At 44.8% G+C, this 15,683-nt stretch overlaps 1 protein-coding gene across 2 annotated transcripts in view; it reads left to right on the forward strand.

Annotated features, from left to right (window-relative positions):
• SLC2A9 (solute carrier family 2 member 9) overlaps positions 1-15,683 on the forward strand; it is a 241,531-nt gene that overhangs the window by 73,488 nt on the left and 152,360 nt on the right. For both annotated transcript variants that reach the window (XM_058723094.1, XM_058723093.1), the window contains one exon: positions 10,250-10,395. In XM_058723094.1, the coding sequence (XP_058579077.1) occupies positions 10,250-10,395 (146 nt within the window). The remainder of the gene's footprint in view (positions 1-10,249; positions 10,396-15,683) is intronic.

Consider the following 15,683-nt stretch of genomic DNA (forward strand, 5'->3'; position numbering starts at 1 on the left):
AGAGCATATGTTATGATTTGAGTCAAATTTTAACATGACAGAGAGCATGTGAGGTGTTCTGAAGGATGGATTCTGGTCCCAGCCCTGCTACCTACCATCTGGGTGACCTCAGACAGACTTCTCTGTCCCTCTATCCCTTTCCTCACATGTACAGTACAGATAACAGCATAGCTACCTGACGATGTTCAGGTACCATACAGGGGTGTGTGTGTGTGTGTCTGTGTGTGTTTCTGTGTGTGTGCATGTCTGTGTGTGTGTGCCTGTGTGAAGAGAAGAAGACAGAAAAATTAAAATATACAACTAAAATAGCATATAAATCAGGAAGGCAGTACATGAAATTGGAGTGTATTAAATTCTTTGCATTGTCTGGGAAATACTAAATGTACTACTTTATATTAGATTTCATTAAGACACAGATTCATGAAATGACCTCTAGAGCAATAATTTGAAGAAGAGAAAATAACATAACAACAATCAAATGACTTAAAAATACTTAATCCTAAAGAAGGCAAGAGAGGAGAGAAAACCGAATATAGGAGAGTGCCATATAGAACAGCAAATGGTAAGATGTTATATTTAAACACAAGAATAACACTAAATAGACTCAGTACTCCAATTAAAAGATAAAAATGGTGGGGCGCCTGGGTGGCTCAGTCGGTTGAGCGTCCGACTTCGGCTCAGGTCATGATCTCGCAGTCTGTGAGTTCAAGCCCGGTGTCAGGCTCTGTGCTGACAGCTTGGAGCCTGGAACCTGCTTCCAATTCAGTGTCTGCCCCTCTCGCTCTGCCCCTCCCCTGCTCATGCTCTGTCTCTCTCTCTCTCTCTCTCTCTCTCTCTCAAAAATAAACATTAAAAAAATTTTTTAAAAAAAGATAAAAATGGTTACACTGGATAAATCAAATACCTGTGTATATGCTGTTTGTATCTTAGATGTAAAGACATAGGAAGATTGAAAATAAAATAATAGAAAAAGCAATCCCAGGCAAACCCAAGCCCGTAAATATGGTTCGGCAGTACTGATAAGAGTCTAAGTAGATCTGAAGGCAACAAAGATTACTAAAGACAACGAGAGAGGTTTCATGATGATGAAGCATTCAGTTTGTCAGGAATATAATAATTCTAAATTTGATACGCACTTAATAAAAAGCATCAAAATGTATACACTGAAAGTGAGTATAAGCTAAAAGTTAGCCAAACTGAAATGAGAAATACTGTCTCAGCCATGGATAAAACGAGTGGACAGAAACATCAGTAGTAGCTAGAATGTTTGAATGACACAGTTAACAAATATGAGCTAATTAACATATTAACATTAAACTTTAGAACTGTTAAACACACGTTTCTTTTTAGCTTTCATGGGCCATTTACAAAAATCAACCATATGATGAGCCATAAAGCAAGTCTCAACACATTTAAAAGGATTAATATTAGACTATGTTCTCTGACCACAACAGAATTAAGTTAGAAGCTAATTACAAAAGTATAAGTAGAAAATATTCACAGGTTTGGAAACTAAGATATAAGTGACATACACTCCAAGTAACGAATGTGTATTTCTGAGTAACCAGAGGGACAAAAAGAAATCACAATGCAAATTTTAAAATAGTTTGGATTAAATGATAATGAAAATACTACACAAGACATCTCAAAATTTGTGGACTATAGCTACAGCCATACTTCGAATAAAATTTATAACCTCAAATGCAAAAAGCTAAAAATCAGTAATCTAAATTTCCATCTCAAGAAGTTGGAAAGGGAATTTTCATTGGAGTGCATCAGCAAGATCAAAGTGAGTTCTATAAAAGATTAATAACTTTGCTAAACCCTTGTGAGACTATTTATAAAAAGAGCAGGAATTAATAACTAATATTAGGGTTTAAACGGCCAGCTCCTGAAGCATTAGAGAGATAAGAATATATTGTGATGTGATATATTTGAAAAGTTAAAGTGTACAAATGCCTAGAAAGAGAAATCTTAACCGATAGTGATGTAAGAAGAATTAGAGTATCGGAACAGTCCTATTCTATTAAATAAGTTGAACATATAATTAAAAACCTCCCAACAAAGGTGATTCAAAGCTTCCTTAAGAGAGAACAACACCAATTCTGTATAAACATTTCCAGGGGGGATATTTCCCAGCTCATTTGATAAGATGAGTGTATCCTGGATAGCATATCCTTATAAGAACTCTACAGGGAAAAAATTACAGGCCAATATCATTAAGGAACATAGATATAAAAATCCTAAGCAAAGACGTAGCGAACAATTTCAATGATAAACAACATAAAACATAAAAAGATAATAGGTCAAGACCTAGCTGAGTTACGCCAGCAGTGGAAGATTGGATTAACATTTGAGAATCAGTCAGGGTGATTCATCATATTTACAGAATACATTTGAAGACAAAATTATATGATGATTTTGACATATGCAGAAAAAACAGTTGATAATGTTCAGTATCCACTTGAGGTAAAAAAAAAAAATGTAAAAACAACTCTAACCAACGAGGAATAGAAGAAAATTTCCTTATACTAATGAAGGCTGTCTACCCAGACCTACAGCAGTCATCATACTCAGTACTAAGATGTTGATAGGTTTTTCTCTGAGCTCAGGAGCAACGCAAAATACATGCTATCACCACTCTGAGTCAACATAGTACGAGAGGTCCTAGCTAATGCCACGAGGCAAATAAAATTTTTTTTAACACAAGGTATAAAGATTGGAAAAGATGAACTAAAACTGTCATCTGTCACAGATGTCATGAATGCATAAAACATCTAAATCTATAAATAAACTTTAGAATGAGTGAGTGGATTTGGCTACCAGGGTCTCTGGATAAAAAGTCATCATACTTGTGTACTTGTAACACTAAATGCAATTTTATTTCTATACATAAGGTCAATACACTAAAAGCAATTGTATTCTTATGTAGAAAATGAAATTTATAAACTATACCATTGAAAAGGCTGTAAAAACCATCAAATACCCACGAATAAGTCTAGTGGGAAATGTGCAATTTCTAATCTCCTTATTATCTACACAAAAATCTATAAAATATTATGGAAAGAAATTAGACACATACATGGGGGGTATTCCATATTCACAAGTTGGAAGACAACATTATAATGATGTTCCCTCTATACTGATCTATAGATTCGATACAAACCCAAGCAAATCCAAGCAGGTTTTGTAAAATGGAAATTTCAGACTGCTTCTAAAATGTACATGGGAATACAAAGTGCTGAGAATTCACAAGATTATCTTCCAGAAAAAGAAAAATGGGAGAACTTAATCTGTGGGGCATCAACAGTTAGAAAGTTACAGTGGTTCAGACAGTGCAGATTGGTGCAAAGAGAGAGAAATACATCAGTGGACTAGAAATGAGACTTCTGAAGCTGAGCCATACCTATATGGACACTTATCTATGGTGAAGGTGTAGCTGGAGAGCTGAAGGGAAGAGCGTCTTTTCAATAAATGATGTCGGGTCAGTTGGGGTCACCAGTGGTTGGGAATTGCAGCCCCTGGCAGGCTGGTACTCGGTTGTGATTGTGCTATATGGGAACAGGACCCAGTGGTAGTCTGATGGGGACTGCAGACTCCAAGAAGGGAGCAGATGTTAATATGCACCTGTGTTTTTATGCTTGGAATATTTTATGTGAAATTTATTTTAAATGGAATGTTTCTATGTATTGCATCTTTCCGGAAACATGAGTTCCTGGGGTAACCGGGAAGGAAAGTAATAATCCCAGCAACCGTGAAAGAACCCCTTTTTGCTTATGTCTATGGTCAGGAAATTTCTACAGGTATAACTTAAGTTATTATTGGTACATCGTAGCTGTTTTTGCAAAACAGAGGCTTATGGTTCGAGAGTTGTTATCTATATTTTTCTGCTGCTGCTTCTCTCTGGGGAGTTGTTTTAGGGATAAAGTCCAGATTGCGCCATCCAAGGTGGCAAATAACTGCATTTGTATTGACACCTGACATTTTAATGCCATTACAAATGAAACCTGAACACTCCTTGACTTCATACGCACAATCAATCCCAGGTAGATTATAGCTCTAAAGATGAGAGGTAAAACCATAAATATCCTAGAAGGTAACATACCATATGATATTTTCATCATCTTAGGACACGGAAAGATTTCTTAAACAGGACAGAACAGCACTAGTTTAAAGTAAAAGAATTGATAAATTGAACTGCATTAAAATTAAAGACTTCTTTCTATTCATACAAAAAAAATCACCATTAATGAAGGGACAAACCACAGAGAGCAGGAAAATATTCACAATGAATGAAATTGACAAAGGGCTCATACACAGAATACATTAAGAACTCTTACAAATCAATAATAAAAAGACAGAACATCTCTTACAAAAATGGCTAAGAGACAAAATAGGCATTTTCACAAGTTACATTAGTATTCCTCAAAAAGTTAAAAACAGAACTAATCTATCACCCAGTAATCACACTACTTACCCCAAAAATACAAAAACCCTAATTCAAAGGGATACATGCACCCCATGTTTATAGCAGCATTATTTACAGTGGCCAAACTATGGAAGCAGCCCAAAGTGTCTGTCGATAGATGATGGGGTAAAAAAGATGTGAGATGTCATGGAATATTACTCAGCCGTCAAAAAGAATGAAGTCTTGTCATTTGCAACAACGTCGATGGAGCTAGAGACTACTATTCTAAGTGAGATAAGTCAGAGAAAGACAAATACCATGTGATTTCACTCGTATGTGGAATTTGAGAAACAGTAAACAAGCAAGAGAAAAGAGAGAGACAAACCAAGAAACAGACTCTTACCTACATAGAGAACAAACTGATGTCACCAGAGGGGAGGGGGGTGGGGGGATGGGTGAAATAGGTGATGGGGACTAAGGAGGGCACTTGTGATGAGCACTGGGTGATGTGTGGAAGTGTCGAATCACTAGATTGTACATCTGAAACCCATAGAACACTGTGTGTTAACTACACTGGAAATTAAAATAAATAAAATAAATCTCACTCGTAATTAAGGAAATGCACATTAAAACCACAATTGCTAAAAATTAAAAAGACCAGTAATGCCAAATATTGGCAAAAATGTGGAGCAAAGTATTTCATACGTCTCTTATAAAGGTGTATATTGGTGTGATAATTTGGGGAAACTGGATTTATCTACCAAAACTGAACATACACATCTTACGGTTGTCGTATATATATATTTCCATACATGTGCATCTACACACTTGTGTAAGCATGTTTATGGGGCACTGTTAGTGTTAATCCCAAACTGGAGAGCGCTGAAGTGTCCCTCAATGGGAAGGTGGATGGATTGTGATACTCTCACACGTTGGAATATGACACAGCAATAAAAACGAACAGATTACAGCTGTGTGCTACATCACGGATGCATTTCACGTCTGTGAGAAACACAAAAGAGATGAAATACCAGAGAAATACATCCCCTTCCCCTGTGATTCTGTGTACATCCATCTTTGGTGACAGCATCAGGCTGGTGGTGACCTTGGGGGAAAAGGGAGAGGATGGTGGTCCTGAGGAAGCACAGGGTGCGGCTTCCGGCGGGCTGGTATTGTAGGTTGATTCTTGTGTGCGTGTGTGTGTGTGTGTGTGTGTGTGCGTGTGTGTGTGTGTGTAGGTTGATTCTTGACCTGGGTGGGAGTTGCACAGGCGTGCGCATTTTGTGGTGATTCATCAGACTACATGTGTATTATCTGCGCGATTTAAAAATATATGTCATAATTTGGGGCGCCTGGGTGGCTCAGTCGGTTGAGTGTCCGACTTCGGCTCGGGTCATGATCTCGCGGTCTGTGAGTTCAAGCCCCGCATCGGGCTCTGGGCTGACGGCTTGGAGCCCGGAGCCTGCTTCGGATTCTGTATCTCCCTCTCTCTCTTCCCCTCCCCTGCTCACACTCTGTCTCTCTCTCTCTCCTTCAAAAATAAATAAACATTGGAAAAACTCTTTAAAAAGTATATTTCATAATTTGATTTTCAAAAGTCAAGACTTACTACATTCAGTAAATACTTTGGACTGGACTCAACTTTTTCTTTACCCCAGTAGGAAAATGTACATTTCCAGGTGTCCCTCGAGTATTTCTTTCAGCATCTCTGATTTCCCTAGAAAATGTTTTCCGAGGTCCCCTCTGCTTTTTGGGGGCTAAGAGCTGACAATCCAATTGGACTCTGAGAGGAATCAGAGAGCTAAGCTCGCCTGTGTGAGGGCGTGTGCCCTGACTGCTCCTTGCACACCATCGGACCGTGCACCCTGAGGAAGGGGAAGGCCTTCTGGAAGGTGTAGCAGGCTCGGTACATTGGGACTGTTGTGATGTTTTAGATACGAGACATGCTGCCCTCTGCTCACTTCTTGGAGTCTCTGCTCGCTGTCTGACTGCCCACCGGGGGGCCTGCTCCCATAGACCACAGTTGTAACCAGGGACCAGCCTGCCAGAGTCCGCGGCTCCAGATCGCTGGTATCTGCTGACCCCGGCCTTTCTGAGCCAGGATTAAACAAATAACAGTAGAGCAGTAGTGGGCGGGAACCCATTCAGTACCTGGTTTGTTTCTTTTTTATTTATTTATTTTGAGAGAGAGAGAGAGTAGGGGAGGGGCAGAGAGAGAGAGAGAGAGAGACTGAGAGAGAGGCAGGGAGAGAGGCAGAGACAGAGAGAGAATCCCAAGCAGGCTCTGCACCATCAGCGCAGAGCCCGACGCGGGGTTTGAACCTACATAGCACAAGATCGTGACCTGAGCCGAAATCAAGAGTCTGACCTTAACCGACTGGGCCACCCAGGCCCCCATAATACATGTTAATCAAGCCCCTGTCTGTCCCAGGGCTGGTGCTGCAGGTGCCGTGCTCTCAGGGAGCTTCACTGTGGCTGCGGGTGAGGAAACAGACAGTCGAGTAAATACCAAACAAGAAACATGCAGAAAGCACTGAGCACTCGGGGGAGCCAGGACTGGATGCAGAGACAAAGAGCTGGGGAAGGGGCCAGTTCCAGCAGGTGGCCAGGGAAGGCCTCAGTGAGGAGGTGTGCTAGTCTCCCGGGGGCGGGCCTCAAACAATAGAGATCATGCTGTCAGAGTTCAGAAGCCAGAAGCCCAGCATCAAGGTGCAGGCAGGCTTTGTTCCTTCCCGAGGCACTGAGGGTGAATCTGTTCTGTGCTCTGCACCCCTTGGCCTTCCCTTACTGGTGTCTCTCTTGTCCCTGTCCCCATCTTCACATGGCCTCCTTCTCGGTATCTTCACATGACCTCTTATAAGGATGCCAGTCATTGAATTTAGGACCCACCCTTATCCGGTATGACCTCCTCTTTTTTTTTTTTTTTTTTTTTTTTTTTTTTTTTTATTTTTTTTAATTTTTTTTTTTTCAACGTTTTTTATTTATTTTTGGGACAGAGAGAGACAGAGCATGAACGGGGGAGGGGCAGAGAGAGAGGGAGACACAGAATCGGAAACAGGCTCCAGGCTCCGAGCCATCAGCCCAGAGCCTGACGCGGGGCTCGAACTCACGGACCGCGAGATCGTGACCTGGCTGAAGTCGGACGCTTAACCGACTGCGCCACCCAGGCGCCCCATGACCTCCTCTTAACTTGAGTACATCTACAAACAACTTCCAAATGAGGTCACTTTGCTGGGGGCTTGGTAAGACAGGAAGCACAGGCGGGGGTCAGCTTATGGGGCTGTGACAACCAAGGTTCCAGATAAACAGAGCAGCAAAGGCCAATATCCTACAGTCAGTATGCGCCTGGGGTTCAGCGAACCCCAAGGCTGGGGGCCCCTGGGGAGGAAGAGTGGCAAGAGATGGGGGTCGTGGGTCGAGAGAGGCCACTCAGGGGTGTGGGATGCCTGGTGCAGCACTACGGGCCTCGGATGACCTACCCCCTGGTTTGCCTGGGTCGCAGGACTTCCAGTGCTAAAACCGGGACAGTCCCCAGTCAACTGGCATGTGGTGGCTTTCATGTAGACTGCCTCCTCATTCGGCCCCGGTTTAGCCACGAGCATCGCATTTTGCCATGTCATTTCACAGCTGGGAGATGAGAACGGCCACCACTTATCGACAGCTTACTGTATGCAGGCACCTGCAAAGCATTTCACATACATCTCACCTGTGCACAGCACCTGTGTGAAGGGGGTATAATTACTGTCCCAGCTGTGGCTCTGTGCCCTTCACCGCCACCTCGCCGCCTCTTTCCCACCAGCTTTATCATTTTTTGAGAGGTGATTAGCCCCAGCGGGGAGGAGGAGCATCGGGGAAAGGAAACTGACAGTTTTTTAAGTGCCTGTCAAGTGACCACACGTGAGGCAGAAGGCTTATGTGTGATAATTTCATTGCCACTGCAACAGAAATAGACAGCAATTATTACCCTAATTTTATAGATCAGGAAGCCGAGGCTAGGAGAAGCTAATTGACTTGATCAAGGTCACCTGGCGAGGAAGCCGGGGCTCTGGGACTTGAGTCCTTGTACGTGTCTCCCCCTGTGGTGCTCCCCACCCCAGGCAGCAAGGTGCCAAGCTGGTCCCCGGTCAGCCAGTGCTTCCACGAGGCCAGCTGTTTTCAGCGTGTGTATTTTGGATAAAAATTCAAACAGCATCTGGCTTATGTTGTGACTTTGCAGATAATTCCCATCTCTTTGTACTTAAGCGTGTTTGCCTTTCTGGTGAGGCAGGAAAAGTTGTTCTGGGCTGAGATGCAGTGAAAGAGATCCTCAGCTTATAAATTGGGTCACATAGTCCCTCTCCTAATTTTTTTTTTTTGATGTTTTTTCTTTTTTAATTTATTTTGAAAGAGACAGAGAGAGAGCAGGTGAGGACCAGAGAGAGAGACAAGAGAATTCCAAGCAGGCTCCACGCTTATCACGGAGCCCGATGCGGGGCTCGATCTCACAACTGCAAGATCATGACCTGAGCTGAAAGCAAGAGCCAGACGCTTAACTGACTGAGCCACCCAGGCGCCCCGAATTTTTTTTTTTTTAAAGGAAGGGTCTCTCTGACGGCTAGCGACTGGGGCGAATTCAGCGTAACTTGAAGCACGTTGATTGGTACCTAGAGTGTTTCGGGAGGTGCGAGAGGCATGGGGAGGCCAGGGCAGGAAAGAAATGTTTGATGCCCTCACAGTGTGGTGAAAAGTCAGGCAATAAGAATGAGTGTTGTCGGCACTGATCTGTAGAGCACTGCACAGTGAGCAGACGCCAACTCTCCCAGCCGCCCTGTGCAGTTAGGCTCAGTTCTTAGCCCATTTGCAGAGAGGGAGGCCGAGGCCTAGAGACGCTAACTCCCCCAGCCAAGGCCTCATGGTCCGTAAGTTACAGGGATTCTCCCCGGGAGGCAGCGTGGCTCTGGGTGTGCCGTCTGTGCTCCAGACGAGCCGTGAGTCAGCCTGCGATAAGGTCTATAGACCTTTGTGGGCCTGTAAAGGGATTTGAGAATAGCCTTGCCCAGGTACAGGTGGAAAACTGGGCTTCTTGAAACTGACAGGCACTCTATAAAATGTTGTAAAATGGGTATAATAGTATCTACCCTACCTGAGTCCCGTGACTTACATAAAGAGACACAGTCAGCTAGTGGGAGAAGCTCAAGTTCTAGAATCGGAGACCTGACTTGTTGGGCAAAATAATCTCTTCGGGCCTCTCTGGCCGTCACTTGGTGATTTGGGAAAGTTACTCCATTTGTGCCTCAGTTTCCTCATATTTAGAATAAGGATAACGGTAGTACATTTACTTCAGTGGGTTACTATAAAAATAGGTAAGTTAATAAATGTAGAGATAAGAAGGATCCCGCTCCTTGGTAAGCACTAGGCGTGTTGGCTGCTAGACACCACCAGTACCGTCTGCTACCACTACCTCCGCTCTCATTGCCACTGTCGCCACCACTGTCACCACCTCCTCCATCGGCATTATCACCACCACCACCACCACCACCACCATCATCGTCGTCATCACCACCCCCACCCCCACCACCACCACCACCACCACCCCCACCGCCACCGTCATCAGTTTTCCCTTCTACGAAATCTGCCTCCCAGCCATGCCTTCTGGATTAAACGATACAGGGCCTGTCAAAGCATTAGCGATTTGTGCAGAAGGCTTGGGGTAGCGTTGTGGCTGCAGCGCCGTTCTTGTCAGGGCACGGCAGAGGGGGCGCCCTGACCCATGTCCCTCGAGGGAGACGGCCCTCCCGCTGACCGGGGTGCTCCTCCCTCAGAGAAGACAGACCTCTCACGGCCGCCGTCGTTCCCTCCCAGGCATCGCCCTCAGCGCGCTCCCCGTGTACCTGAACGAGATCTCGCCCAAGGCGATCCGCGGCTCCCTGGGGCAGGTGACCGCCGTCTTCATCTGCGTTGGCGTGTTCGTGGGGCAGCTGCTGGGCCTGCCTGAGCTGCTGGGGAAGGTAAGTGCGGCTCTCCGGCCAGCCAGCCGTGTCTATTGTCGTTTGCTGCCGCCCTCCCAGCTCCCACATCCCCTCCGGGGCCAGGGGTGGTTGGAGGCGAGCCCGTCCTCCAAAGGCTTGTCCGTGGTGTTCCTGAGCACGCGGGCCTCTCACTCGCCCCTGGAGGGCAGTTATCGAGTTCCTTCGACTGCGTCTGAGTTTTTGTTGTTTTCCAGAACATAAAGAATGCGTAACAAATGCAAACCTTAACAGAATGTTCAGATCCACCCACCCGATAACTGTTGTCAGCAGCTAATTTGTATCCATTTAGGCGTTTTTCTTTGCTTCTACAAACTCATATAAACATACAGTTGTTGTTTTTGTTCTAATGGAACCATGCCACACGCATTGTTCTGCAACTTGGCTGTTTTCACTTACTGTATTTGGGGCATCTTTCCAAGATGTGTTGCTCTGCTCTACCTCACTCTGTCTTTCCTACATAAACATGTAGTTGCACAGTCTTCTGTTTTGGGAAGCAGGAGGGCCTGACTTTGAATCCCAGTTCAACAGCTGACTTGCCTTCTGGCCTTGGCAGCAAGGAAAGCCTCGCCCGGGTGGGGGGCGGGGGGGGGGGGAGGGAGGGTGATGAGGGAGGGGAGGACCTACAGAGACCAGAGAGAGGCCTGGAGGCTGTGGCTCTCTCTCTGGGTAGAGGGGAAGGGGATGACTTGCTGTCGGAGCGTCCTGCTGGGATGAGGAGGGAGAGCGTGGCCTCCCCGCAGACAGCGGAAGGTTGGGGGGTTGGTCGGGAGGAGGTGAATCTTGGGGTGATGGGGGTGGTGCCTGCCCCCTGCCACGTCTGGCGCTTGAGCAGAGCGATAGGACTGCTCACGATAATGCGCACGTCTCGCGCGCTCGTTGTTTGTGCCGTCCCAAGCCTCACGGCTGCTCTGTGGGCGGCTCCCCTCTGCAGCTGTGGACGTGGAAGCAGAGAGAGGTGAGGTCAGACCTGACTCGTGGCTGAAACTGGAACCTGGGTCTGTCTGCTTCCAGACCCATGTATGGGGCGTGTCTCACACAGCTAAGAAGGGACACGCTGGGTCCTCTGGGAGCGGGAGCAAGATCCCGACACTGATTCTCACGGGCGCGTTCTTTCCGTGCATCAAGCAGTTCTCTGACACCAGCCGGGTGTCCTGTGAATCCACGCAATTCTGACACCATCCACCTGGACGCAGTGTCAGACCCCACAGGGTAAGGGCTCAGTCCCACGAGACTGTCCCCACTTCAGAAGCCAGTTGCAAGTCTAGGTTGTCCCCTGTGCTTCCGACCGACTGGCCATAAATCAGTGGTTCCTACGACCTTCTCCTTGAGTTGGGTTAATTTGCTAGAACAGCTCACAGAACACAGGGACCCATCGACCCACGAGATGACGGGTTTCTCACAAAAGGGTACAACTCAGGACAGCCAGAGAAGGGAAACACGCAGGGGAAGGCAGACGGAGGGGCATGGAGTTTCCCTGCCCCCTCTGGGACGTCACTCTCCCAGAATCCGTGTGTTCGCCCACCTGAAGCTCTTGGAACCCCATCCTTTGGGGGGTTTGTGGAGGCTTCCTTACAAAGGAATGATTGATTAGATCATTGGCCATTGGCGACTGAACTCAGTCTCTGTCCCGTCCCCTCCCTGGAAGTTCCGGGTCACTTGGTTTTCTCCACGGTTACCCAGCCCCCTTCCTCAGGTGCCTTCCAAAGTCACTTCGTTAACATAAATGCGGGTGTGGCTTAAAGAGCTTTGTTACGATTATTGAGACACCTTTATTACTCTCATCTCTTAGGAAATCCTAAGGGTTTTGGGAGCTCTGTGCTAGAAGTGGGCAGGAGACCAAATATATGTTTCTTTTTATAAATCACAATGAGACAGTAAGAGCTTAGACTGGGAGAATACCAGCCCCTTTATGCCTTACCCTTAATAAGCCGAGGGCCAGCCCCTGCCTCATTCAGGGAAGGTTTTATAAGCTGAGGATTATGATAAGATTATGGGAGCTGGATGGCATTTATCCCTTAAAAATGTTTTTGGGGGCACCTGTGTAGCTCAGTTGGTTAAGCATCTGACTTCAGCTCAGGTCATGAGCTCGCAGTTCACGAGTCCGAGCCCTGCGTCAGGCTCTGTGCCGACAGCTCAGAGCCTGGAGCCTGCTTCGGATTCTGTGTCTTTCTCTCTGCCTGTCCCCTGCTCGTGCTCTGTCTCTCTCTCTCAAAAATAAATAAAAACATAAAAAAAAATGTTTTTGAATGTTTGCTAACACTTTTTATTGTGGTAAAATATACATAAGGTTGACCATTTGCAGCATTTTGACGTCTACATTTCCATAGCATCGTACGTGACTTTTTATACTTCACCTGATGGAGGTCACTTCCGAAGCATCTACTTCCGATCTTTTATTATCAACACTTTGGGGTTATTATGGCCACGATTTTTTTCTCTTTTGCAAAAACAGAAATAACGCACGCTTAATATTTGTGGTTGCCACACGCATGGTGATTTCTAGAATTAGTGCAAGCAGGTGGGAAACAATCTACTTACCAAAGTGAGATCCCACATTAGAGAGGCTCTTTTGCTTTTTGTTTTCAAAATATTTTAAAATTCTGAAAGTCACCGTTATGTGTGTGGCAAAAATAAAAATATTATAACAATCACAGCCTCTGTTCTTACATGTAAAAATGTATTTATTTTTTAATGTTTATTTATTTTTGAGACAGAGAGAGACAGAACATGAGTGAGGGAAGGGCAGAGAGAGAGGGAGACACAGGCAGCAGGCTCCAGGCTCTAGGCTCTGAGCTGTCAGCACAGAGCCCGACACAGGGCTTGAACTCGTGAGCCGTGAGATCATGACCTGAGCCAAAGTCAGACACTCAACCGACTGAGCCACCCAGGTGCCCCATAAAAACATATTTTGAAGTCAACAGAGAGACCTGTTGTCCTCCCAGAGTGAAAAAGTAAATAAGCATCTGCTTCAGTAGAGGTTAAGTTTTTCTCTTTCAGGGGGAATTCCAATTCCTTATTGGACTCCTCTCTTGTAAATCAGTGTCCGGTCCTTTCTGCCACCAGGCTGGGGTCCCGTCTCAGCTCAGGTTGCTGTCAAATACCAGAGGTTGGGCGGCTTGAGAGCAAGAGAACTCTTCTGCATGTCGCTGTCCAGTTCTCCCAGCACCATTTGCTAAAGAGACTGTCTTTTTTCCATTGGATGCTCTTTCCTGCTTTGTCAAAAATTAGTGGGCCGTGCGTTTGTGGGTCCAATTCTGGGTTCTCTATTCCATTCCATTGGTCTACGTGTCTGTTTTTGTGCCAATACCATGCTGTCTTGATGATTACAGCTCTGTAGTACAGGCTAAAGTCTGGGATTGTGATGCCTCCTGCTTTGGTTTTTTTCTTCAATATTACTTTGGCTATTTGGGGTCTTTTGTGGTTCCATAAAAATTTTAGGATTGTTTGTTCTAGCTTTGAGAAGAATGGCGGTGCAATTTTGATTGGGTTTGCGTTGAATGTGTAGATTGCTTTGGGTTGTATTGACATTTTAACAATATTTGTTCTTCCAATCCATGAGCATGGAATGTTTTTTCCATTTCTTTGTGTCTTCTTCAATTTCCTTCATAAGCTTTCTACAGTTTTCAGTGTACAGATCTTTTACATCTTTGGTTAGGTTTATTCCTAGGTATTCTATGGTTCTTGGTGCAACTGTAAATGGGATCAGTTTCTTTATTTGTCTTTCTGTTGCTTCATTATTGGTGTATAAAAATGCAGCTGATTTCTGTGCATTGATTTTGTACCCTGCGACTTTGCTGAATTCATGTATCAGTTCTAGGGGTCTTTTGGTGGAATCTTTCAGGTTTTCCAAGTAGAATATCATGTTGTCTGTGAAAAGTGAAAGTTTGATTTCTTCTTTGCCAGTTTTGATGCCTTTTATTTCATTTTGTTGTCTGATTGCTGATGCTAGGACTTCCAACACTGTTAACTAGACCACTTTCTTAAACTGCACACAAAAATAAGCTCAAAACGTATGAAAGACCTAAATGTGAGACAGAAAACCATCAAAAACCTAGAGGAGAAAGCAGGCAACAACCTGTTTGACCTCAGCCACAGCAATTTCTTACTCATCACATCTCCAAAGGCAAGGAAATTAAAACCAAAAATGAGCTTTTGGGACCTCATCAAGATAAAAAGCTTCTGCACTGCAAAGGAAGCAATCAGTAAAACTAAAAGGCAACCAATGGAATGGGAGAAGATATTTGCAAATGACATATCAGATAAAGGACTAGTATTCAAAATCTATAAAGAACTTACCAAACTCCATACCCGAAAAACAATCCAGTGAAGAAATGGGCAGAAAACATGAATAGACACTTCTCTAAAGAAGACATCCAGATGGCCAACAGACACATGAGAAAATGCTCAACGTCACTCATCATCAGGTAAATGCAAATCAAAGCCACCCTGAGATACCACCTCACACCGGTCAGAGTGGCTAAAATGAAAAAATCAGGAGACTGTAGATGCTGGCGGGGATGTGGAGAAACGGGAACCCTCTTGCACTGTTGGGAATGCAAACTGGTGCAGCCGCTCTGGAAAACAGTGTGGAGGTTCCTCAAAAAATTAAAAATAGATCTACCCTAATGACCCAGCAATAGCACCACTAGGTATTTACCCAAGGGACACAGGAGTGCTGATGCATAGGGGCACTTGGACCCCAGTGTTTATAGCAGTGCTTTCAACAATAGCCAAATTATGGAAAGAGCCTAAGTATCCATCAACTGACGAATGGGTAAAGATGTAGTTTATATGTATACAATGGAATACTACTTGGCAATGAGAAAGAATGAAATCATGCCATTTGCAGCAACATGGATGGTACTGGAAGGTATTATGCTAAGTGAAATAAGTCAGTCAGAGAAAGACAGATATCATATGTCTTCACTCATATGTGGAACTTGAGAAACTTACCAGAAGACCATGGGAGAAGGGAAGGGGGAAAAATAGTTATAAACAGAGAGGGAGGGAGGCAAAACACATGAGACTCTTAAATACAGAGAACAAACTGAGGGTTGGGGGGGAGCAGGGCAGAGGGGAAAATGGGTGATGGGCATTGAGGAGGACACTTGTTGGGATGAGCACTGGGTGTTGTATGTAAGCCAATTTGACAATAAATTATATTAAAAAAAAAAAAAGAAGAACGAGAGAACTTAGTCCTTGCAGTTCTGGAGGCAGGAAGCCTGGGATCAGGATGTCAGCGCGAGCAGGTTCTGGTGAGGGCCCAC

Source organism: Neofelis nebulosa, chromosome 3 (genome assembly GCF_028018385.1).
Source record: "Neofelis nebulosa isolate mNeoNeb1 chromosome 3, mNeoNeb1.pri, whole genome shotgun sequence".
NCBI classification, from domain to species: domain Eukaryota; kingdom Metazoa; phylum Chordata; class Mammalia; order Carnivora; family Felidae; genus Neofelis; species Neofelis nebulosa.